This window comes from Antedon bifida, chromosome 10 (assembly GCF_963402885.1).
Source record: "Antedon bifida chromosome 10, ecAntBifi1.1, whole genome shotgun sequence".
NCBI lineage: Eukaryota > Metazoa > Echinodermata > Crinoidea > Comatulida > Antedonidae > Antedon > Antedon bifida.
Window position 1 is genome coordinate 19,865,428 of NC_136235.1, and position 26,148 is coordinate 19,891,575.

Genomic DNA, 26,148 nt, shown 5'->3' on the forward strand with positions numbered 1-26,148 from the left:
TTTTGGACATTTTTCGAAAAAATCCCTGTACTATAAGTACAGGGATTTTTCCAAAAAAGGCAAAATTTTGACCTTTTTATTTTTCGACAAAACTGGTTACTATGGCTCTATAAGATGATACAAAGCAATATATGCGCATATATACCCATATTATTGCATAATAATTGAATTTTAAAAAGTCGATATTTTGGGCATTTTTTGAAAAAATCCCTGTACTATAGTACAGGGATTTTTTCCAAAAAAGGCAAAATTTCGACCTTTTTATTTTTCGGTAAAACTGGTTACTATGGCTCTATAAGATGATACAAAGCAATATATGCGCATATATAGCCATATTATTGCATAATAATTGAATTATAAAAAGTAGATATTTTGGACATTTTTCGAAAAAATCTCTGTACAGGGATTTTTCCCAAAAAAAGGCAAAATTTCGACCTTTTTATTTTTCGGTAAAACTGGTTACTATGGCTCTATAAGTTGATACAAAGCAATATATGCGCATATATAGCCATATTATTGCATAATAATTGACTACAGGGAAAATTTCGAAAAATTACGAAATTTCGACCCTTTATTTGTTGAAATAACTGGTTACTATATCATAATTGACATGCGTAGAATCATATAATGTGTTCTGCTAATAGAGATAGAATAGAATACTATTTTATGTATTAGTTTATTAAAATTCACAGTTTTAAATAGTATAAAAAAAATTAATTTATATCAATACTTTAATGCGTAAGAATAGGCTAAATGAATACAGCCATTGCAGAGAAACTGAGAAATAGCCGGATTAAACGGTATTGCTGTATATAGTTCAATCAGTATGTCTTTTTACTATTAGGCTTATTCCATATGAAAACTGTAGAGTACTACTTAAATATCTGCTGTGTAACTACCATTTACATAGGCCTATATCAATTATGTCCATTCAGTCATCCACTGCAATACAATCGTGGTAATAAACATTGATATACCGTAAAACATACATTAGATAACTTAGTAATATTTATTTATTCTGAAAACGGATATACATTGTTTGCACGTATCTTCAGCTTAAGCATGGGTTCACACTAGGGACGTAACGTATTGACGTAAACGCAACGCAAACGAGTTGAACATATGACAAGCGACAGTTCGAATAATCCATCTCTTGTGATTGGTCAACTCACTTACGTTGCGTCTACGTCCTTGCGTAGCGTCCTAGTGGAAACCAAGCTTAAGGACGTAATGTAATGACGGCAACGCAACGCAAGCGAGTTGAACACATGACAAGCGACAGTTCATATAATCCATCTTTTGTGACTGGTTAAATTACGTACATTTCGTCGTTGCGTCGTTGCGTTACGTCCTATACCAAAGGATATATCCTTTGAAGAGACTCATCAAAGCTACTGTTTCAACGTGCAAAAGTTGTTTCTTCCTAATTTTTTATATAATATTATCTAATTTTGACATTCCTGTGGTATTTTATTTAATATCTCCTAGTAAAATATTTAAACGATTGATAAATACAGCTACAGTTGAATATTTACATAAATATCATATTAATTCATAATTTAAATACAAGAATGTACACACATTTTCTATTTATACTATGTAATATAGCAGAAGTACAAATAGCACAAAACGATACTGTATATCTACGTACTATACATTCTATGCTATGTAAAGATATATAAAAGTGTAAAATGTTCCTACAATTTGAAATATAATATAAGATTTATAAGAATATGAAAATAAACAAGAATCGGACAATTATTACCCGTTAGTGTTTTAACCTACAGTAGTCCCGCCAGTTACCTGAGCATCTATCTAACCGACGGCCGGTGTTGTAGTGGGATTTTTAAAGACAATTAAATTATTTATTTAGACCTATCGGTGCCATGCTCAGCAATATGACTAAAGTTCTGTCTACACTATCAAACTAGTTTGACAAAACAAGTGTGATGTGCCCAAATATGGTAGTAATATGATCGTGTCCATATAAATGGGCACATTTTTGTCACATAAAGTTTGATAGTGTAGCTTTAGTTGTAAAACGATTAGTCTGGTCCTTGCTGTTTACAATACATATCGTATACCTCTATGATAATCCTACTATAATTATTTCTTATGTCATTTTAAGTATATATTCAAATATCATCAGCGCAAAACAGAAACCGAAAATGCCTAAGTTGTAAATAGGCATGGCGTCATAAATAAATTGAGTTGAATTGATAAAAAGGAGGACGATAGCACGCAACAACCACAATTTAAATTTGTCAGTTTCACACACTATTATGATGATATTAGCATATTTCTATGGACCTGATAGGATCTTCTATTCTCGGTAGTCGGCTGGTATGGCATCTGGAAAAAAAAGACGAAATAGAACAATCATTAGAAGACTTTTATTTATATTATTAATCGTTCAAAGTTTGAATACAGGAGTCATTTTAAAATAATAAACTGACTATTTTAATAAAGTGTCAGGGATTTTAGGCATAAGTATGTTAAAGACATTGATAACTCACCATTACACGTATATTTCAGTCGAGCCCAAATGATTTGTTCTTGTGAGAAGCAGAACAAACCTAGCCGACCACCTCTTAATGTTAGATCTGTTATGTAGCCTGAATCAACTATCAGATTCCTTCCTTGGTACAACCGCACCCTATAAAATACAAAAGCACATTCTGTATTTGTTTGCTATTTTATACATTATAATTAACAAACACGAGATTTTGCTGCGATATTTTCAAAAAAATATTTGGAACACCCCTATTAAGATGACTCTTTTTTGGGTTTCCAAAGTAGGCCTATACCTCTGTTTGTATAAAAGATCGTAAAACCAAACAATTGATACCCTTGTTTATAAGATCCTACCAATGATAGATAGGCCTACTTTCTATTTCCTTGCATTGGACAATATTTGACTGATAGCTATACTAATGTATTAACACATAGGAAGCAAGCTGTTCATCGACCAGAACAATAGTTATAAAATAACTTCTGAATTTAAAGAATAATATAAAACATACAAACATACCTGATGAGACCAATTGACGGCCTGTGCATGAGTTGCCAACGATATGCTGTTTTATGCTCCCAGCCGTAATTTATTTGGTGCCACAAGAGTTTAACCTATCACAAAATAAATAATACATGCTTTAGTTAATAGTAAACCCTTTATCAGGTTAGATGTTCTTCAACAACAACGGATTGTAAAATAAAAATAAATAAACAATAAATAAAGTAAAATATATAATAATACATTCTTTAGTTAATAGTACATTCTTTATCAGATTAGGTATTCTTCAACAACTACGGGTTGTATTGTGTAAAATCAATAAAGTGTTAACCTACCTCCTCGTCTGTATCACCCGAATGCCATAGAGCGTTCCTGAGCATTCTACCGGGTCCCGAAACCGAATTTACTACCTGTAAATGTAAAGTATACACAACAATGTAAATTTATTTCTAACGATATTTCATTTCAATATACGTTATACCACTAAAGAAAAAAGCAAAGAGAACATTGTCAAATGGTAACTACCTTGAGTTGAATCCCTGGTTCTGCTACCGCCCTAAATGGTGTTGCTCGCCAGTAAGTTTGCTGCGCATGTTTCCACATGACTGTATAGAAACGGCTGCTGTTTTGATAGCCGAACACAAATCCTGCATAATCGTCATCAATCTCTGTGTTAATATAGAAAGTTCCTTCGAAGTCGATACCATTGAAAGTTGTGTAGGTTACAGCCAAGCCTGGGTCACTGTTGATAGTTTGCAAAATTTGACGACCCTGGAAAATGAAAAAAACACGTTGGATGACGATTTGTTCAGAGTGTACTATATATTGATCGAAACGTCGAGAAACTCACCAGTTCTTTTCAGAATATACGTGGTGTGCCTCAAACTTTGTGTCAACATATGTTATGCATCACACTTACCTCATCAAAGACTATCCAGTTTGGGTCATATTGGGCATCACCTACTGGATCCAAAATGATCGTCTGAAAAGTTCGAAAATCAGTCGCATAGATATCCCTCCGCTCCGGGCACGAATCGTAAAAGTCCTCAACACCATCGTTATCAAGATCGTATTCACACGCGTCACCAACACCGTTACCGTTCTCGTCAGCCTGATTGGTGTTAGGAATAAGTCTGCAGTTATCATACACATCTCTGATACCGTCATCGTCATCATCCTCGTCACACGCATCACCTAGTCCATCACCGTCCGTGTCAATCTGGGCGCTGTTTGGTACACCTGGGCAATTGTCTATATTATCTTGCACTCCATCGTCATCACTGAAAAATCAAGATTGTTTAAGATCACAAAGTCTATGAAAAATATGGCATACATTCCTTTTAAAACTGGCGATAGGCGTACTATATGCCTACATATCATTGGATATGGATTGTCGAAATAAACGGACGTGCATTACCTATCTTCATTTGTATCACATGCATCCCCCAATCCATCTATGTCATAATCTATCTGAAGGAGAAACAGAAGCAAGGTGTAAATATAATCACATAATTTATCAATTTTACCTACGCACAAAAGGCCGCATAATTAAAACAAAATATAAACGATTATTGTCAAAAGAATACATTTTATAGGCATTCTCTGTACAAAACATTGTTAGGGCCTACAACATAAAGTTCAGTAAAATGTAATCTATATGTGTTGTCTAATTGTCTGTCTACACTATCAAACTTTATGTGACAAAAAAAATGTGATGTGCCCACATATGAACATGATTACCATATTTGGGCATATCACTACCCTATCCATACTATATACCATATCACTTTTTTTGTCAAACTAGTTTGATAGTGTAGACAGAGCTTAATAGAACTGTACGAGTCTTCCTGATATTAATATGCAAAGCAAACCTACTTGGTCAGTATTAGTGTCATATGGGCAGTTATCACAGGCATCACCATAGCCATCTCCATCCATATCATACTGACGAGGATTGTATTTGATTGGACAATTATCGACTTGATTCAAAATGCCTAAACACAAGTGAAACAACAATCACAGTTATCATTGCGACAATCATTCACAAGCGCGTACAGACTTAGATGAAATAAGAAATTGACAAGCGCGTACAAATTTTGATGAAATGAGAAATTGAGAAGCGCGTACAAACTTTGATGAAATGAGAAATTGAGAAGCGCGTACAAACTTTGACGAAATGAGGACGGATGCGGTATTTTCTACAAAATATTGTCAATGAAAAATATGTTTTCAATTATATTGAGTGTTTGTTGAATAACACGATGCAGAAAAGCGTAAAAAAGTAAAATACTAATTGTCTATATTTCCAAGTATTTAACATACCGTCACCATCTTTGTCGTCATCGCATGCGTCCCCTACATTATCATTATCGATGTCTCTCTGTGAAGGATTTCTCAAGAGTGGACAGTTGTCACAGACGTCACCAAACTCATCGCCATCCCTATTGGCTTCCTGATTGACATTGACGTCATAGATGCAATTGTCCTACACAAGTAAGCACATAGAAAATATGTACGGACAGACATGAGATTTGTAGTACCTGCTGGTTGCAGCCTAAAGCTCTGTCTACACTATCAAAATTTATGTGACCAAAACATGTGATGTTCCCATATATGGACATGATGATGTCATATAACTACCATATTTGGGAATATCACTACCATATTTGGGTACATCACACTTTTTTTGTTAAACAAGTTTGATAGTGTAGACAGAGCTTAACATTGATACACCATAAAATAAAAACGAAAGAAAGGTATCAATACACGTATACGGAGAATATAAAAACGTCTGTACCTTTGTATTTTTGACTCCATCATTGTCGATATCACTATCACATACGTCACCAATACCATCTTTGTCTTGATCCTCCTGTCCACTGTTTGGTAACTCTACACAGTTGTCCTAATACAACAAAAGGATGTCCTTAATATTGTACGCCATTTGAATTAAATTTAGGAATGTTGTCATTAATTATGACCACCAATGTATTAATTAGCACTAGAAAAACTGTTGAAACCAGATGAAATGTAAGCCTACGGTATAATATATATTCGTTTTCTCCGTATTTTCTGTTTAGTTTATTTAAATAAATATTTAAATCTTACCCGATTGCAAACAAAATCTCTGCAATTCAATTGAATATCTGGATAGCCATCCATATCGATATCCGGACCACAAACGCGGCCGTTACCAGCCCAGCCCATTTCACACTGTCGAAAAAGCATATTGTTTAGGTCAATTATAAAAAAAAATAGCATATTGTTTAGGCCAATTATAAAAAAAAATAGCATTTAATGAATTATGAATTAATTAACAAATTATGAAACAAAAATCAAAGCTTGACGTACCACACAGTATAACTTTGTGAAGTAAACAAAACATTCCGCATGTGTGTGACACGGACTAACTGTCATCCCATCTGTGCACATGCGCTTTTTAGTGCATCCGATTGATTGGTTTCCTTGGTAACCAGGGATACATTCTCCACAGAAGTAACCGCCCTAAAATAATAAAATTATCAATCAATCAGTCAATCAAATCAATTCAATAAATATCCTTAATAAATACACTGTAACATTAATTATGAACAGTTTACCGATTATTTGAAAAGATTCGAACATATCTTACCTCAGTGTTAACACAAAGTGAGTTATCGGCGCAATCTCCATTGTTGATAGAACACTCATCTATATCAATACACACCTATTCAAAAACAAGACATTGTATACTATTTTGAATAGGCAAATAGAAATAGTCAAAACATATTATTTAAAAGAATTCCAGGCCTACTTTTGTATAACAGACTTTTCATCAATGAAAACATAATCATGATGATATAACTATGATGACTATGACTTGAAAATGATATCCAACTGGATGTCCATGTGTGTTGTAAGTGTGTGTGTCAAAAGTTCAAGACAATGTTTTCTCATGACACCTGTGTAATTAATTTAACTATAGGCTACCTCATTTAAATGATTGACTACGATACAGCTTCTTACGCGTACATCGACTTAAGTTAACATAATGACAATAAACAAGTAAACATAACACAAGATTAATTACCGGAATTGTTGCTTGTATTACTACAGGGCTTATTGCCCAACTTCCAATTTGTTATTTTAAATATGAAATAATTTGTGTCAAGTCACGAACCTGTTTAGTCCCATGAGCCTCTTGCCTACCGTTGCCTTCTCTACCGGTACCGTAGTAGCCGCGGGGACAGTCAGTACAACGGAAACCAGGTGATGAGTTGATACATTTTGTTACCCTAGAACACGGCATTGCTTCTGCGCACTTGAACGTACAAAAAGTCATTCTGAATAATTATTACTAATACATATATTACATTTTTTATTTTCTCAACTCCAACTTGATATGTTGTTTAAATATGCATTGTCCCCCAAAAACAAGAAAAATGAAGATTAATAAAATCAGACTTTAAATCGGCCATTTTGCAGTTTTTCACTTCTGTAAAAAAAAACCCAAAACAATAATGATTTCACTTATTAAAAGATTAAAGAAAATGTTTAATTTTAACCAAAAACCATTGCCTGACAGACAATTCTAATTATTTTTTGCTTTAAAGTACATTTTTTTCAGGTAAAATTTTCTTAGATCCAGTTTTTGGTCAAAGTGAATAACTATTATGTGACATTAAAATGGCATATTAAACAAAAGGGGTACAATATATCTTTAAGATTACTGCTATAAATAACGGTGAACATTATACACTAACTGTCAAACCTGTTTTTTTGCAATTTTTGCCAAAGTTTTCAACTGGTCTGACAAATCCAAGTTTGCTCGAGTTTTGAAAAAAAAAAGTTTTCCAAAGACTAGGCTTTAAACCATTGAAAATGAATTTTTATTTAGAACAAACAGTTTTGAAAAGCTTTCCAAAATGTTAGCAGGTGGTAAGATTATTGTTCTTATTGTGTTACTACTTTCAAACAAAAGAAAATAAAACACTAAAAGAAAAACATCGATACCACTTGAAAGTACTAACATCGATACCACTTGAAAGTACTAACTTAACACAATAATTTCAGTATAATACTGTATATTAAAATACATATTTTTGTGCAACCAGGGAGGTATTTTAATAATATGCAACCTTGACTCTGAAGTGGGTTGATGTCACGTAAACAAAATAGCAGTCATTTAAACCCTGTCACATAATATGCTAAGAAAAACATAGCTAATGAGACAGCTAATGGAGATTAGGTAGGAGAGAAACCAGCAATTAAAATTACACAATGTCGTACTGTATTATGCATATATGATGTGTTTCATGTCTTTAGAGTACATTACTGTCACTCCCTTAGGCCATTTAACCCAACTTTCATATTTACAGAGCATTTGACCAGGAAAGACCGAGCAAGAGCCCGCCTTCACACAGGCTATTGCTGGAATGCTGGAATTTGAACAGAATTATAAAGGCCTACTGTGGAGTTTATTTAAAAGATATATTGTCCTCCTAAAAAAAATTAGTTATTCACCTTGACAAAAAACTAGATAAAAAAACTTATTTACCTGAAAAAATGTAATTTAAAGCAAAACATTAAACTTAAACACTTAAATTATCGGTCAGACAATGGTTTTTGAAAAACAACCGTTTCTTTTGTCTTTTTACAGAAGTGAATAAGTTTATTCAAACTGCAAAATGGCCTATTCAAAGTCTTATGTGATTAATCTTCATTTTTCATGTTTTTGGAGGCCAAGACATCGTTATAATTGATTGATTGAAGACAACAAGATTATAACTTGACCTATATTTTCAGGATATACATTTTGTAATCTAAAATTAAGCCTACCTCATCAATATCTGTGCAGAATGTACCATTACCATCAAAGCCCTTTGGACACGGGGCACATGCATAGCCACTAGGGGTCATCGTACATGCTACTCCAGGATGACATGGTTTCATGTCGCAATTCGTCTCTGGTGGTAGTCGAGATTCCTCTGTAAATAACCAAACTGAAGCATTATTTTACTTCTTCTAGGTAGAGTCTGCACCAGGGTTCCGTGTTCAAATCTTTCAATCTCTTTATTCTCGAAATTGTGTTATTTGTAAATGTGTAACAAACCGTTTTAAAAGAAAGTCTTATAATGAAATTATTGTTTGTGCTTCATTAAACTAAATGCTTCTTAAAAGAAGTTGAAAGTTGAGAGTTTGTTTCAATTTGTTAATCACCAAATTATTGTTTGTGCTTCGTTAAACTCTTCTTAAAGGAAGTTGAGAGGGGAGTTCAAAGTTTGTTTCAATTTGATAATAACCAAATTTCAAACTTCTACAAATCTACTTTCGCAACCTTCTATTATTTTTGAAAAATATGGAATTGTAAATAACATATATATAGGCCTAAAACTTTCTTGAATATAGAAATACTTCAGCTTTCAAAAGAAACATTGGTACACAAAATGCAAAAGATGTTTTATATTATGATAACATGTTTAAGATGATAAGTTCATAATGCACGCCAGTTAGGGCCTCTTCTGAAGTAGAAGAAGAATCTTTCTTTAGCAATATCTTATGGCTAGCAAAATTGTAAGATATGTAATTGAGATGACCAATAAGTGTACAAAAGTCACGTGTAGAACGGTTCAAATTCAGGGATAAAGTTGCTTACGCCCCGGGCACATCACTATGATTTTACTGCTTTCAATGCTAATATAATATAATAAAAATATAATATAATGTATATAAAATAACACTATATAACTTGATTTAAAGACACGATAATATAATTGTATAAAACAAGATCACGCAGTTGTCAAAGTGTGTTGTGAACCTGTATGGATCTATATTGATAACTTAAAAGCAGAAGAGCAGTCGATGGGTGGGGCTAAAAAAGTCAAAGGTTAAGGAGAAAATAAAGACTTTCTTAGATGGTTGCTGTATTGAAAGTACTGTATACTGGATGAAATGGCTTATAAAGTTTAGGCTGGATATGAAATACTTTGTAGGTGGTGTCCTCCCCAAACTCCATCCGGTGACAATTTTACAATTAATGTGACAGGCCTCAACTATTATGTATTTCCAGATTTATCCCGTTCTGACAAAAGTGTTTGTGTTCATCAATTCTTTTTTAAATAAAATGAATACGTGCAGAAACCTAAAAGTGTGCAAAAACCCAAAAGTATGCAAATGTGGAAATTGATCTTACCTCGTAGCCTGGGATCGTTGCAAATACCACAACTATTTAACGTGTTTTTCATACGTTCCATTTCCAGGGTCTAAACATATTAAATTTATAAGTTATTTTGTAAACAAAGTACATAAAAAACATACAATTTGAATATGCAAAAAATAAACTCTTTTAATTTAATTTATTTTATTAGTTGTAAATATTCTTATTGAGTATATTTTTCTACAATATTTTTTTTAATGTAAAAAATGTTGACAAACATGTTTGTAAACATTGTCTATGCGTAGCTGCACATTTTAAATGTCAAGTGTTTAAAGTTATTGCGAACACTTTGGTCTATATCAAATCAAATTTAGACATTGAAAGTAACATTTCATATTATTGGTTAAGACATTAGACTCCAAGACGTGCCTACAGCAATGCTACTAGTTGTACGCGCGGTTATAGTCAATCACATGACACCACTTGTATGCAAATAAGTATGCTAATTGTACTTACTTGTTCGTCCATACTTGCTTTCATTCCCTGTACAGCATATGCCATTGACTGCATCATAGTTTGCATTTCTGTCATTCCTATGGAATTAAAAGTATTTTAAACTACTTCTGATTCAAACACCTTTTTTACTCGCGAGCATTTTGTGAAATTCGAGTGCTACTATACGATTACACTTAGGCTACATCGCGCATGCGCGATAAACAATAATGTTTCATTAGCCAGAGGGAGAAGGAGATCATCTCCCTGCAGTAGCCATCATTAAACAAAAAATAGGAAAGTTTTATTATTTTCATAAAAGTTCAGTTCAAGAAAATTGTAATTCTAATTTTTGTATATAAATGCAATATCAGCTGAACCATTTGTTATGGTATCATTTCCGTACTGAATCTGTGTCATATTTGATGGACCAACCACAGTGATGAGAACGCCTCAAAGGTCACGTGTATGGATACCGCCAGAGGGCGTTTATACAGCGATTGTGTTAAGGTGTTCATTTTCACTAACACACCTTTGAACAACCCCAATGCACTTTCTCTATAATTTTTATTCCATTTTTGTAAGACTATTCTTCGGATTTTTAATGCAAGTTATATCTTAAAGTACACACTTTAAGGTTAATGTTCTTCGAGTTGCAAATTAGCATTAATTTATAAAAAAAAAACCAGGCCTGTGAACTTTTTGATCAGCGAACTTCTTCAGGTTAACACATTATCAACCAGTAATTTTTTGTGGACAATTTGTTTCTGTCTTATTTTATTATATTTTATTTATCTTTCGAATTTATTAGAATGAGCAGAAAACTACCGCTTGCATATCATGTGTATCATGTTTTGTAAAATTCTATTTTGTAAAAGTTCCAAACCATTCATATAATTTACAGTACTTTACTTTTTAATATTTTTAGATAAGTGTCATTAATATATAATAATTGTTTGCTTTATAAAGCGGGTTTATACTTTCAATAGGCCTGTGTTACATCACTGTCATAAAATTACTGTATTCAGCAGCATTTGATGGACTCAAAAGGAAAAATACATTTGTGGTTGTACTGCCAATGGATCGATTTACAAGACTGTTGTTTTACCTAACGAAGAAGAAGGAACACTAATATCCCTGGAGAACCGAATCGTTCATTTTATGTAGTTCAGCCTGCAACATATACATGTCATTTTCAGGTATCAACTAAAATTTTAAATTACTTAAGGCGGGCAAATTGCTTCTCTACCTCCTACTGTCTAACCTAGTTAGACAACAGTTGAATTATGTGTATTCGCCAGCCTAAGAATTTTCAATATTTTACAGAACACAAGTTTGTTCTGTCAAATATGAACATTATTAATTTGTATTTTGTATTTTATTGTAGTTTCTTAACCAATTCAATTGTTTGACTCTCTTTGTTTTAATCTTACTTTCTTATTTATTTATTTAGGTAGTATATAATTAATGGTTTGATCTTTGAAGCGAAGGAGAGTTCAGCTTTTATTAAAGGGGTTGTATGTTATCTGATTAATTTATAGTAACCTATCAGTATGTTGTTAGTTTTGAATATCAGCATACCAAATTGAAAACCCTTCTTTTATTTTTTATAAAAGTCAAGCCTAAATGATTTTTTTATTATTCATTTTTAATAAAGAATTGATATTACTGTAATTCTTATCAATACACATTGTAGCTATTACAGATATATAAAGCATACCTACCAAAACTAGAAGCTTCGTCTTCAAGTTAACACATAGTTGCAGAAAAAGGAATGAAAAACAAACTTGGTTAGTTTGGGAAAAGCAGATTATATAAGTACAGAACAATCAAATAAAGCAGGAATTTCTTGATGAAAAATAAACATTGAATAACCTCTACGAACACATTTTTTACAATGTTACATTCCACAAGGACACATTAAATGTTAGATATAGGAAAATCCAAAAACAGCAATCAGTAAGGTACATTATGGGTTACAAAGCACAGTAGCTGTATAATCCATTCGTAATGATTTGGTACATTTCTGTAATTCATATACTGTGTTTTGATTTACACCATTATAATCTTTGAAATTACTATTAGTAGTAGTATTAAATTATAGCAATTTCTGCTTCAATTTTGTTTACCTTGACTACGCAATCCTTGCGCTTGGTAACAGTTGATAGTATTTTTGGCATCAGCAATAGTTCCACCAAACTGAAATCTAGGGAACTGCATTGCACCCTGTTGAAACAAAATACAGTAAAGTAAATTAATTATTACTACAATTCCACTATTAAATAAAGTGAAAGCTTTAAAGTTATTGCTTAAACAAATAATAACCCTGTCCCATTTGGGTTACATTTGGTTTTAGGATGTCACTAAGAAAATAGAAAGCCGACTTAAGCTCTGTAACAAAAATTTTATTAGGTTAAGAACACAATTAATTTTAACAGGTTGGTCATTGATTATCACCGAATAGGTTTAAAAACGGGTAGTTCAAGAAATCTGAAAATAATTTACCTCAAATGGCATAGAAAGTGAATTTGGTCCAGATTGTGCAAGTCTGAATTCCATAGTATTAATACGATCTAAAGTTAGAATTTTTCCTATTCTTCCATCTGTCGGCATGTGACCAACTTTTCCACAATCTAAATACAAGATTATTTCATTTTCACGCCGAGTCTGTAGCTTGGTGAACTGGATGATAATTTTGTGCCACTCGCCGTCCACCAGATGAAGGTCATCGAAGATAATCTTACGTGTTTCTCCAAGTTGAGAGTTGTAGTTAATAGTTACTATAAAAACAATAAGAAAGATTTTCACATAACTGAATAATTGTATAAACAGTACACGGCACACGTAGGCTGCCCAACCGACAGTTTCACTGGTGTAGTAGAACGAAATTTGTACAAAATAAGAGTTTGAGATATGATAAACTCTCCATTTGTTTGTATCCAGCCGACCTCCGGATTATATTTTTGTAAAGAAAAATTCCTTAATACAATCACATTTGTCACGTATTTTTACTCATACATATTAGAAATACTTTTCTTATACAATTGTTACGAATATGTGACATGTGAATCAGTAAAAAAGAGCCAGTTATTCTGGTAGGTCGACTACTTACATTTATCAGACCCCGTTCCACTGTTTAACACAATCTCTAAGTAAACCAATGGCATATTAGTCTTTGAGTAGATTCCGAGAAGAACACTCTGCGACAGAGGCACAAGACGTACATTGACCATCAGGAACACATCATCCCGATGTCTCAAGGCCTGGCCTAGCTTCTTAAGATCCAGTCTATCGGCCTTTAGGAGAGTCATGACGGCATCACCACCAAAGTAATATGCGTTGCCTAGTTGGAAGTCAGGCGGGTCTTCGACCGGGCTTATACCAGCTATTAAACTGTCACCGATACCAAACACTTTAAATAGGTCCATCACTATACGATATAAAAGAAAAGTGTTATGGTAAATGTAAATGGTATTATTTCAAGAAATTAATAATGTATAAAACCAGTTCAGGTTCATTAAATAAACACATTGTTGGAGGGGAGGCCACGGTGAGATGGAATATGAAGAAAAGGTGTTATATCACAATAAGGATGGGTATAAACAAATTTTTCTTCAATCCAAAATGTTACTATATAGTCTAATGATTTAGTCATTTTGTTCATACATATATTATATATATATTAACTATTGGAACTACTGTATGTTGTTCTACGTACAGTACATAGTCAATTTCAAATAGTAAAACTTAGGATTGCTGCTGGGTGGAGTACGACCTGTGGTCACTAACGATTCATTATGAAACCTAATGAAAGCGCGTCGGTTCAAAGTTTAAGAATGCCATCTGCGTATTGAAGAAGAGACAACATATTGGTACCACACACAGAGAGAATATTATGATGTTGATGCTATAGAAATTATGATAATCTGTGCGTATATAGAGTATAGATTATACATATAAACTGTTTACAATAACAATGTTGTATTAAGCTATACCCATGGTATTGAGCACTGTCTCCAGTTGATCTGACTTTCTACTTAGTATAAACTCTTTAGGCCTATAAATATTTGGACAAAAAAATGGACAAAATAGAGAATGGACAAGTAGAATGGAAAAAGAATACAAATAGGCCTTAGTGCTATTGATGGTAATGATACTGGCGTATGAACTATATATCTCCATGTTTGAATTATCAATATGAGATTCATTCGACCGAACTTTAAATGTTTCACAAGCTTGTGGGAGAAACAGTTTAACTTATTTAAGCATAAAACCACTCAAATTGATGAGCTTCTACGTAGTTCTGCTGTCACATAAACAATTGGTGACGAAACTGATCTTACGTATGCCTTAATGAAAACAAGGGCGAATTCAGTTCTAGATCATGACCCATAATATAAAATCAGAAGCCACAAAATAATTGTTTATTTGGCAGAAAAATTATTATTACAAGCATTCGAAAAGGTGTGAAGCACTTGTAAATCGAGACGATGGGAGAACTGAGGCAAGGCGTCAGTCACCTAGGTACATTGTTAACTAATACGCAGACGAATTGTTCCGAGTGAATGGCTTAGAAAAAATCCGGTACCATAAACAAATAATGCAAGTTATTGCTTGACGGTAATCGGCAGTAAGGCGAAAAAAGTAGGCTATAAGTCTAGAATACATTTTATTGGGGAAAACAGACGATGTAGATACAGATAGAGATACAGATTCCTTTTATTATCCAATATAATTGAAATTATGCTCATATCTTGGCTTGCCTTAAATAAATATAAAGGAAAAAAGAACACATCTTTTGTTATTAATATTATCATTATTTTTATCAACGTTAACAAGACTTATACGAAAATGATTAGGCCTATCTAAAGTAAATTTGACCATTATCAAAATGTATTTGATGATAATATTTTTTATATATAGCAAATCACTCTTTATTTATGTTAACTTTTATTATCTTTGATTATTTTCTCTATAGTTTTACACGCTTCTAAGAATAGTTAATTATAATACGATAATTATTTGAAATTGATATTCGATATTCAAACAAAGGTAATTTTAGTTGCACTATGAATTAAACAAAAAATGTAATTATGAAGGTAACGATGATGATAATGTTGTCATTCATAAAGACATACTTCAAACAAGATGAGCTAAACATACGTGTCGTCACCGAATTAATCAATCAATGATTCCCTTCTAGGTTTAGGTAATCAAACTAGGTAAGCAAAACAATATCGCTGTTATGATAATACTTTGGAGGCATAGCAATTAGTGATGAGGAGGCGATCTCTGAGCTGACTTAAAGATGTCTATGTCACCCGCTGCTTCTATACTGGTTCCATTGCAGTCAGAGCTCCACCAGGGTACCCTCCACGACTCCATATGATGTACAAATTACCACGCCAAATCCATTTCAATCATACGAAAACCAAATAACAAAATCAATTTAAAACTGATACAGTAGCTAAATTACACATCTGCCCCGGGGTATGCAAAATCTGTTTGCATATTTCATAACAGGAATTCTTGAGCACAAAAGTTATTCTTGGTTACCATCTGGGTGTTTTTGTCCCGTAATTATTGCCAAATATATTCCTCGTAAAATAATAATTAGCCTTCTAGCCCCTCTCCGTGCCGGCGATGTTGTTTGGAAGCGGGCTTCAACAGGTGTATAACCAAGCATGAAGGGGTAGAAGCCGCGTCACAATTAATTTATAGTTTAAATCAACATAATCCAATATTAGGCCAACGATGGGTTATCTTGGGTTTATAAGATATCAGAAAATCATTTGCAGTGATTTCGATAACAAATTAGTATCACAGATGATAATATCAAGACAAATTCTTGACGATTTTAAAATACTGTTTCTTTAACCCATAATAAAGTAACCATATTGACCCGATTGATTATAGCCTGTATTTATAACAAATCTGTGTAAATATTAAACACATTGATGTAACATTTTTGTTTTAATTTAATTACAAATTTTAAATAACCATGAACATAAATAGATCTTTATAATTATCATATGCAAAAAATGTTCGTGCTAATTTGTTTGCCCCCTCAAAATTTAGCAAATGCGTTTTGGTTGTAAATTGGTTACATCGTTCAAACACTTCTTTATACATAACTTATATCTTCTTATCTATAATCATATCTGTGTTCCTTTAATGACCTTGCAATGGGACTATCTACTATCAGATGTTTGATGAGCATGGGTGGGAGCGATATTTCGTAGTGAAACGGCGGTGTTCTCTACGGGAGTCACAGAGGAACCAGTGTTCGAACATAAGATCAATGGCGCACTATCACATACAGTTATGCTGAGAAATTAGACGTAATTAGTTAATATTTTAATATTGAGAGGAAAAGGACAATTCCCTGTTGTTGGCTTGAGTTGTATTATACGCTATAGTTGACAATTTAATTCTTGGAGTCTGTCTGAGCTTACATTATTATGCATAGGCCTAGTGTCGGTTGTGTAACAAAATATTACTGTCGATAAGGATGTAAAAAATTAGAAAATGACGGTGAATAAACAAATTGAAAATGTGATGTGATAAATACGATAAAAATATACTGAAAATGGTTTCTATGGTATTGAAAATGGTAGATGGTACTACTGATTAAAACATCGAGGATAAAAACGACGACGACGAAAACGACGACGACGAAAACGACGCCGGCGAAAACGACGACGACGAAAACGACGCCAACGAAAACGACGCCGACGACGCCGACGACGACGGTGGAAACGACGACGCTGTTGATGATGAATGGTCCTATTATCATCATAATAATATGAATAATACAGCATTAGTATAAATATTATCAATAAGCTATTAGGGAAAACACGGACATGGGTCATCTAAAACCGTTAACTAGTTTGTTTACCGTGAGTTGTTGTCCTGTTTAGAATAACTTCGTATTAAATTGCACCTTTGGGCTAATAGACCTAGATTAAAAACACGGTGAGCTGTTTATGGAACCAAATCATTTAGTTATATTGGGTTTGTTTCCCAATCATACTAGGCTGTTAAGTAATCGTGAATGAAACAATATAGGTCTACTATTTATAACACCGGCAGGTGACTTGATCAGGGGCGGGACTTCAGGAGTGTTTAGTCTGAATTATTTAATTTTATGAGGTAAACAACTTCAAATTTTGTAGGGTTTCTGGCCACGAGTTTCTCGTGTATAATTTGAACGAATTTTAGCCTCGTGTTGTATGAATGTTGAAAGAGTTGTAGGAGGAAGGGAGAGCCTCTCCCTCGTGTGCCGTCGAGAAGCTGAAGGAGGAGGACTCTTGATATATTAACGTCATATTCGTCATCCTCAATATTTGTCAATTATGCCTTTATCATAATTCTAATAAACAACAAGTAAAACAACACTGAAGCTTTAATATTCTAAATTATAACACACAATTATATGAATGAATCACCAAGGAATTGAGTCTCTTTAATTTAAACACATTATACTATACTACAGTAGTCTATACATTAGTGTGTGTTCACTGTCCGATTGTTCCTGTCTAATGCACTTCACTATAGGCCTAACAACAGGATTGCTAACAAAGGAAGACACCTGATTCTTATGCAAATCAGGGTAAATATGACAAAACATTTAAACACATATGCTCGTACTACAGCAGTCGACACTACTTCCATTAGTGTGTGTCCACACTGCCTTTTGTCATCGCCTACCACACTATAACAACAGGATTTCTAACAAAGGATGACACCTGACTCCTATGCAAATCAGGATAAATATGAAACAAATCAAGCCTCAAATCAAACTTTCTATATAGGCTATTAACTTAAGCAGAAACTAAATAATGGACATTACAGCAAATGAGCCTAGTTTTGGTATCGGGAACACCCATATCTAATCGTATAGTTTTCTCCACATGATCATTGCAATATATGACGTCATTTCATGATTGAGATGAATCGAATTATAGCATGCTGAGTTATCAACTTGTGTTTTAAGATGTCGAGTGGATCAGTTTCGACGTCAGGTCATCAGTGTGCTTCATCTTAATTACGAAAGATGATCGTTATCAAACATCATTAACATTATGAATAACATTAAAATCTTCATCACTACAACGTCATTATCTTATCGTCTGTTGATAATGATTAATCGATTGATTAATATTCTTGTTTCTTGTGTTTGCAAACATATGTTCCATAACTTAAAATGTATGTAGATGGAGAAGTATTCTATATATTTAAGCTTAGAGTTTGCGAATTTTCTTTCTTTTGTACGTTTGTTGATATGGATGAAACATTTCCGAAATAAAAGAAATTGATTGATTGATTCAATTTTGAACGTTCATTGTTATAGTTTTTCAATACAACCTTTTTATGCTGCATCCATCAGCATCTCAATACAAAGGAAGGGGACATGAACAAACTTATTTGGCCAGAGAGAGCCCAAAAGCTATAATGCCACGGTGGCGATTTCTCCGACTTATATTATAACTATAGGCTTACTACTATTTTAATTGAAAACTAATCATTTTTCATCAAGCATGTCCTGTTTTCGCTAGGCAGAGTAAAGGGAGCTCGGATTTAGCGATTGATGCCAACTGGAAATAATCTAACAGTATCCTAATTCAGTTTCATCTTCATAATATTCATACCCCAGGCTGGAAAACCAACACACACCCATTCTTATAACTTGTTATCCTGTAATGAGAGTCATTAGCTTACAATTTCTTCGGAATTGGTCATCTATATATATTTATGTGACTGCGCCAACTTTCATAGTTGGCACATCTTTAAGGGTCACTGACCAGTTTTGGCATATCTCAATCTGTGAGAGATTGGAGCCAAAATGTTTGTAGCCTTTTTCCTCATAATGGTTATATTACTATGGTAAACTTGATCCAATTAATGTCCAGTACATATCACTATCTAGTTGAGAAATCTACGATGTAGCACTCAGATTGTCAATGAGTTGTACTAATTGGCTAAATCGCTTGACTTCCAATTTTAGTGTGAGTATCCAACCAAGATAGCCTACATGAGATCCTGTTTGTGTGCCTCTTAAGAAGGATATTCTCACAATTCTGAACGTTAAGGTAGACCACAAACCGGTAGCCATACCATCGCCACAGATACGGCTCGTCTCAACCATATGGTAGCTTAGGTGGTAGAACAAGCCTTATCGAGAGGAAGGACTTAAAACTGGAGGTCCAGTGTACAAATCTGTGTCGTGTGCACTTAAATAACTTGCTGTGGCGAGGGTATTCCTGTTAAACTTGAGGACGAGTTTTATAATTACATTTTGTCAAAACAATATTTGATATCATACAACAATAAACTTTTCAATGTATGCTGTTTTTTAATGAGAGAAGGGGATATGATTTGAATTCGTGATCATTGAATTGGAACACAAAGTTTAATATAGTATTCATTTCAAACATATTTCACGTCAAACTAGAATTCGAAAACAAAAATAAGACAGTTTATAATTTATTTACCTACAAACCACATCATTCCAAATGCATTATACAATAAGTGGACTATAAATACCTGCTGAACAAACAGACAAAAAGTAGGCTAATGTACACCAAGTATTCCATTCCATAGGCAACCATTTACAAACTTATAACACGGGATATGGTATTCGATTCCAACGTTATCTGCAGAAATTAATTTTGGCGCTTCTGGCACTTTTGGACTTCCGTATAATCTTACCTTGGAGTGGCTTGTCGGAGTCTGCCGCCGTCGTAAATACCAAGAAAGTTGACAACATCAATATCCTCAGATACATTGTTCTAAAGTAATAAAAAAACAATATAAAAATAGAATACATACATAACATACATTAACCAATAATGTTCCTGTTTTAAACTTATAATATACCTGAATAACTACGAACATTTAGTCACTGCTAGAACATTTCATTTGACTTCAATAGTTAGATAGGCTACAGAATATTTATTTTTAAATATAGAAATGTTAGAACAATCATTTGAACTTGAAATTCGTTAAAGTTACGAATATCAATCATCATTATTAGGGAGCGTTCAATTTGCAGCGACCAGAACCTAGTTATAGGTGGTCGTGTTCCTTGATTGTGCGCATGCGGGGACATTAGGGCGTTCGTCCTCGCTCGATTGCCTAGGTTCATGCGACGACCAACGACACATTATGTGTAAGGTCCTATATTCTTCTTGGTCGTTGCAAATCGAAAACCCCTTATTAACATGATCATTGTGCGTAATGTTTAAAACATTTGCAGGTGTCACTGTTTGACCAGAGAAACATCCTCTTCTGAATCAATTATGAAATTAGACCGTGAAAGTTAGATGAACCACAGCTAACACATTACCTGTGGTATGTATATACTACTGTGAAATATCAAATGAAGGGAGAAGTTCTTTAATTGACGTCATTCATATCTTTCATAGATCAAACTAACAGAACATGACGATGCAGGCAAGCTTACTGTAACCCCCTTTCACACAGGAATGTCAGTTCGGGATAGTTTCACCTGCATACCCAAATACCCACTGGAGAATTTGTATGCAAGTAAATTGTTTAATGTGGTAATCACATTAATAGGTCTTGCATCTTTTATACGTGATATCAAAGTATTATTATACTTGATGAAATAAGGATCAATAGGGATATAGCACTAAATAAATAATATAATATAAACAATATTTAATATACACTAATAATACAACTAATAATAATAAACACTAGGGATACTTTTTAAAAATTATAAATGGTGACGACGATTGTGCAATGAAAGTAAATCTTTTCCTATATATACATTTGAAAATTAAAGACATCTATTTATGAACATAATATAAGTAAATTGGATATTATATTGCTATATTATTCATTTGCTTTATTTCATACACATCCAACAAGCAAACTAATTACAAAGATACACTTCATTGTGTTTATAAACTAAGTCACATTTGAGGGATTTTACTATTACTACTATTCAAAGGAATTTCTGTTTCATTTAGAAACAAATTAATGGGAGTTACAAGTATATGTTTAGAGTTATAATAATACTCAATAATAATAATCAACATAATAGAAGAAAAACATACGTTTTTCTAAGTTTAGCGATTCATGAAATAGATAACCAACTAATTACTATAACAAAATATATCCGAATATTAAAGAGTTTACTTAAAATGAAATTCCCATAAGAGAAGGTTAGCCTGCCTCAGCTGATGATATCAGGCAAAGCTGGCCGCTGGCCTCTTGTCGAAATACCAGAAGTAGCGGGGTGCCCTCGTGTAAAACTAGAGATACCTTCAACCGTCTTTGCAAGAGGTGTAGTAGATTCGGGTCAATCATTCGAACATTACAGTCGACATAATTTTCATAACTCTCTGGAATGGACGGTATTTTGCAAAGATCAAAGGCAGAGAAATAGTATTGGTAGGCGTCGATGGGGTAGGCGTCGATAGGGTAGGCGTCGATGGGGTACTTGCCGCTGACAAAAGTGGTGCTTTGGGGAATGAGTCATATTTTGTTAAACTTCGTTTACTAAAATATTGATTTGCTAACGATGCGTTTTATACGCTAAGCTTGAAAATAGCTACATTTATTCATTCATTTATTCAATCCTGGCCCATGTACATTAATAGATAATAACACAGCAAAATAATTAGTTCTCTTTCTATATACGAAAAAGGCAAATCTTACCAGGTTATTGATTACTATTTCTTTTTGTTATTCTTTAGTAAAAACACTTTTTATTTTTTGGTTGATTAAAATAATGCGTTTTTAAAAAAGAACTGTATTATTTATTTGTAGTATGGACATACTAAAACAAAGTGATATTCATTTTCAACCTTGTTGTAACTGAAAACTTTACAGATTCGTTTTTCCCTTACAATTCCTGTCAATCTTCCCTTTTCGTTTTGAAGATCTAAAATGATTTGTTTAAACTTGAAGTTTTGAATATCAATATGGAAACCTACAAAGGAAGAGTAAAATTATAATTGTAATTTATAATCTACTGGGCCTACAGATGACTTCTGTCATTTTCTTTCAGTCCTATTGTGATTAATTTATGAAAATAATAAATACACATCTTCGGTTACCTTCTTTGCTTGATTTTGATGATAATTAGGCCTGATGTGGGCGTTATAGATGCTATTGTTTTAACAAAGTGTTGGCCTATCACTAAGTTTATCAAATAACGCAATCTCCTGGGTTTTTGAGATATATTGACCGTGTTGTAAGATGCTTGTATTCTGTTCTTGGATGCTAACTTGATGTAATGCCTGCAAGCATAGCACATTTCTTGTTGTACATGGGTTGAATGACTTGTTTGAGTTGTTCGAGGACCATAGGGCCCCGGGCACTATATACCCGCAGCGTAATATCAAATCATCTTGTACACAACTTTAGAGTAATATATCCTTCATGTTCTCTACACACGCAATGTTTTTCTGGTCAGTATTATATTGATGTTGAAATTCCAAACCGCAAGTCAAAGTTGAGAGTCTTTTTAAATTATTCGTTATTAGTCCAAGAGCATCCCTAACATGAAATCGCATTATGTTAGGCAATGATAATATGGAAGAATACATTTGATTGGTGGAATTAAGAAAAAAAAGAAGAGGTTACTAGTTTTTAAGATGGAAAAGTCAGATATTCAAAAGAAAAAGGAAACAGACATTTCTTTGTATTTTTACGAAGACAACTAAAGTTTCTTTCTATCTCAAAGTCAATTAAGTCAGTTACGTTTTAGTATTACTATTAATAATGGACTGTTAGTGAAACAATACATTATTATTAAAAATGTAACGTATTACATTACAAAATAGCCACCATACATAGATGGCAATTAAAAACACATTAGTTTTTAATTAGTCATTTTGATGACTGAACTGTTCATCAGGATTTCCTTTTTGATTATGTGCCAAGAAGTTAACTATACAAAGATAACAATACGGACAATTACTAAATATTTGTTAATATTATGCATTGCTATAATTTGATTTATAATTAGGAAAAATACAATAATGCTGACTGAATTGCACAGACGTGCACATTCTCATTCTGTAGTTTTCATTTAGGTCTAAGATGTTTATGACAAACTTACTATATAGAGATACTATGAAAATAGTTTGATTTTAAGTTTCTCCATCGATTGGATATCAAGTGCAGACCCAGTCTCATTTGTTTTAATATGTTCCCTTTTCAAACTAGAAACCAGTAGATGGTAAATAGGCCTAACTAGCTAGGCTCATGACAATTTCCCTTTTTGTGGAAAGACGAACCCAGTATAAATTAAATCCGGACAACGAACTTTAAGACCCTATTTCAGTGTTTAAAATCACTGGTAGGCAGGGCACTCCACAAGAGGAATAAGTATAGACATTTTTCTACCGTGCAAACACTGACAAGCATGTTTAATTTACTGATTTAAAATAATCCTACTGCGGCATAAAACATGTAGGCGTAAATATATCAATATCATTGTTCAATTTCCACGTTGATTTAACAAATTAATAGCATAGTTTATTTTGTTATATGGACCATTGCACGACCCTCCAAGTAAGTTAATCGTATTATTCAATTGAGAGATATTGCGAATTGTAATTTGTATTATTGGTGCGTATTTGGGATATTATTATTATTATGCCCGTAGCAAATTTGGCAACTCTGCCAAGGTCAATCCCTCTTGACATCTAACCAACCGATGTATAAGTAAATATAATACGTGTAATACCGCTAATTAAAGAAAATGTCTAGATCAAATACGCTATTACTGGTAGCCTACCAACGTCTATCTGATGTCAGTATAATATACCACGAAGAGCTAGGGGAGATCAGAAGGTGGGGGATGCTTTACAGTATGAGGGGATGCACGGCCTTCAATCAATCAATATGTGACGTGCTATTAATGGTTAATAGTTTTAAATGTGTATAGCGTAAAATAAAAATACTCTCTATGCACTGTTTAAAAAGAAAGTAAGTTGATGTAAAATAAACCAGGAAAAAGCCTAATAAACCGAACAGATTGACCAAGGCAACAGAAAAAGAAGTCAGAAAACGAAGTCTCACATCACCACACTGTTTCACTAACTTGTGAAAACAAGCAAGCTAGTTATTTATTCACAAGTGTCATAATGATGTGAGCATCTGACTATCTTGCCTAACAAACAATAAAATGAATTGAAATGCAATTCACATAATAAATTCACACAGAACAAAACAAGCGAGTCTTTGATTGATGAATAGTCTAGACCGTCCTAAAATACGAAACACACATTAATAGATACACTACATACCGAAAGTACACATGGCTTAATATATGATTTTTTAACAATAGTATTGTAATATTAGTCAGACTTAATTAAAACCGTCGTTACTCCAAACGGATGTCACATTTCATTATATTAATGTACATCGTCAAAAATGGTACTGGGTACGTAAAGGGCCCTTGCATTCGTATTCAATTAAGTATTTATCATAATATTTTTTTATCAATAATATAATAAATTTAAAAAAATCTAAAATGTGCTTGTAAAAACTTGGGTGTCCAAAAGCTAAAAGGTACTGTGTACAAAATAAAATGATAGCAAAATTACAAGATATATAGCGTTGATATATAAATGTTTAATGGAGAAAAAGAGGAAATTTGTCAATTAAAATTAAATATTTAGAAATGTTAAAGGCGATAAGGGAACCTGCCAAAATGTTAAAGTAGCATTGTTATTAATGAATGTAGGCTTACCTATAAATAAGTTATTGGAACTTGGAAAAACACTGTATTTATTAAGGATTCGATTTTTCCCACGAAAAATAGAAACTCTACCCTGATTATGTTTAAAATGTTGTTTATTTATTTTTTTATTGTTTAATTTTATTTTTATCTATTTTCACTCATAATCATCGATTTTAAATCAAAGTAGGCCCATATCATAATTATCTATTGAGTATACATACCTTTTTAAATAAATCTCCAAACATCAAATAATAATTCTCAAAATGTATAAACTGTCCCAGCTTATAATTAACAATCCAAGCCCAAACAAAACCCCCGATGAAGCTGATCCACTCGGCCTGTCTCAACTGATCAACCCCGCTACACCAGCTGCTTCTGTGAAGTGATACCGTAGCTAGCCAAACTCTTTCTCAACTTTTAGGCTGATATGATATGATATGTGAATATGATTTGCAACAGCGCCATCAAGATGATTTGCTCTCATTTCAGTATTAATATATATCCATATACGTTGCTTTAATAAATAGAATCATAATAATATACACTACTACGTCATGGCGTCGTGACTCGCGTGTGTTTTCGAGGGATTAACCAATATTCTTAATTACCTGGTCTTCGCATAGCCTATTGTACTACATACCGCTAATACTACATACCGCAGGTGCGTCTCGGATTGAAAGTAACAAAAGTTTAATTTTCGTTGATAAATCATGAGGTTCTTTTTTAGCTATTGGTGATTCACAATACAATATCGTAAATTTGAATACTTTCTGCATTTTTTAA

At 33.1% G+C, this 26,148-nt stretch overlaps 1 protein-coding gene across 3 annotated transcripts; it reads right to left on the reverse strand.

The window, feature by feature from the left end:
* Positions 1-657: 657 nt before the first annotated feature.
* LOC144854717 (cartilage oligomeric matrix protein-like) lies at positions 658-25,921 on the reverse strand. 3 transcript variants are annotated; one of them, XM_078712670.1, is made up of 23 exons: positions 25,587-25,921; positions 20,352-20,431; positions 13,753-14,070; positions 13,146-13,420; positions 12,770-12,866; positions 12,365-12,382; positions 10,665-10,741; positions 10,185-10,254; positions 8,831-8,979; positions 7,173-7,313; positions 6,645-6,719; positions 6,365-6,517; positions 6,122-6,226; positions 5,811-5,918; positions 5,336-5,498; positions 4,889-5,007; positions 4,431-4,483; positions 3,933-4,293; positions 3,539-3,784; positions 3,349-3,423; positions 3,032-3,126; positions 2,517-2,656; positions 658-2,352 (listed from the first exon to the last, which is right to left on the reverse strand). In XM_078712670.1, exons 2-23 carry the CDS (start codon positions 20,425-20,427, stop codon positions 2,324-2,326), a joined length of 2,943 nt encoding a protein of 980 aa, XP_078568796.1. In that variant the 5' UTR covers positions 20,428-20,431; positions 25,587-25,921; the 3' UTR covers positions 658-2,323. The 3 variants fall into 3 exon arrangements, with proteins under 3 accessions (XP_078568796.1, XP_078568795.1, XP_078568797.1); XM_078712669.1 differs by having other exon boundaries at positions 4,431-4,479; positions 4,885-5,007; XM_078712671.1 differs by lacking the exon at positions 12,365-12,382 and having other exon boundaries at positions 4,431-4,479; positions 4,885-5,007.
* Between the last annotated feature and the right edge of the window lie 227 nt (positions 25,922-26,148).

Bases quoted from the DNA above. Each gene is read 5' to 3' on its own strand.
- LOC144854717 (XM_078712670.1), bottom strand. From the start codon at position 20,427: ATGTATCTGAGGATATTGATGTTGTCAACTTTCTTGGTATTTACGACG. The intron at 6,518-6,644 runs GTAAGATATGTT...TTATTATTTTAG, and splicing joins CACTTTGTGTTAACACTGAG to GGCGGTTACTTCTGTGGAGA. The intron at 5,919-6,121 runs GTAAGATTTAAA...TTGTTGTATTAG, and splicing joins GAGATTTTGTTTGCAATCGG to GACAACTGTGTAGAGTTACC.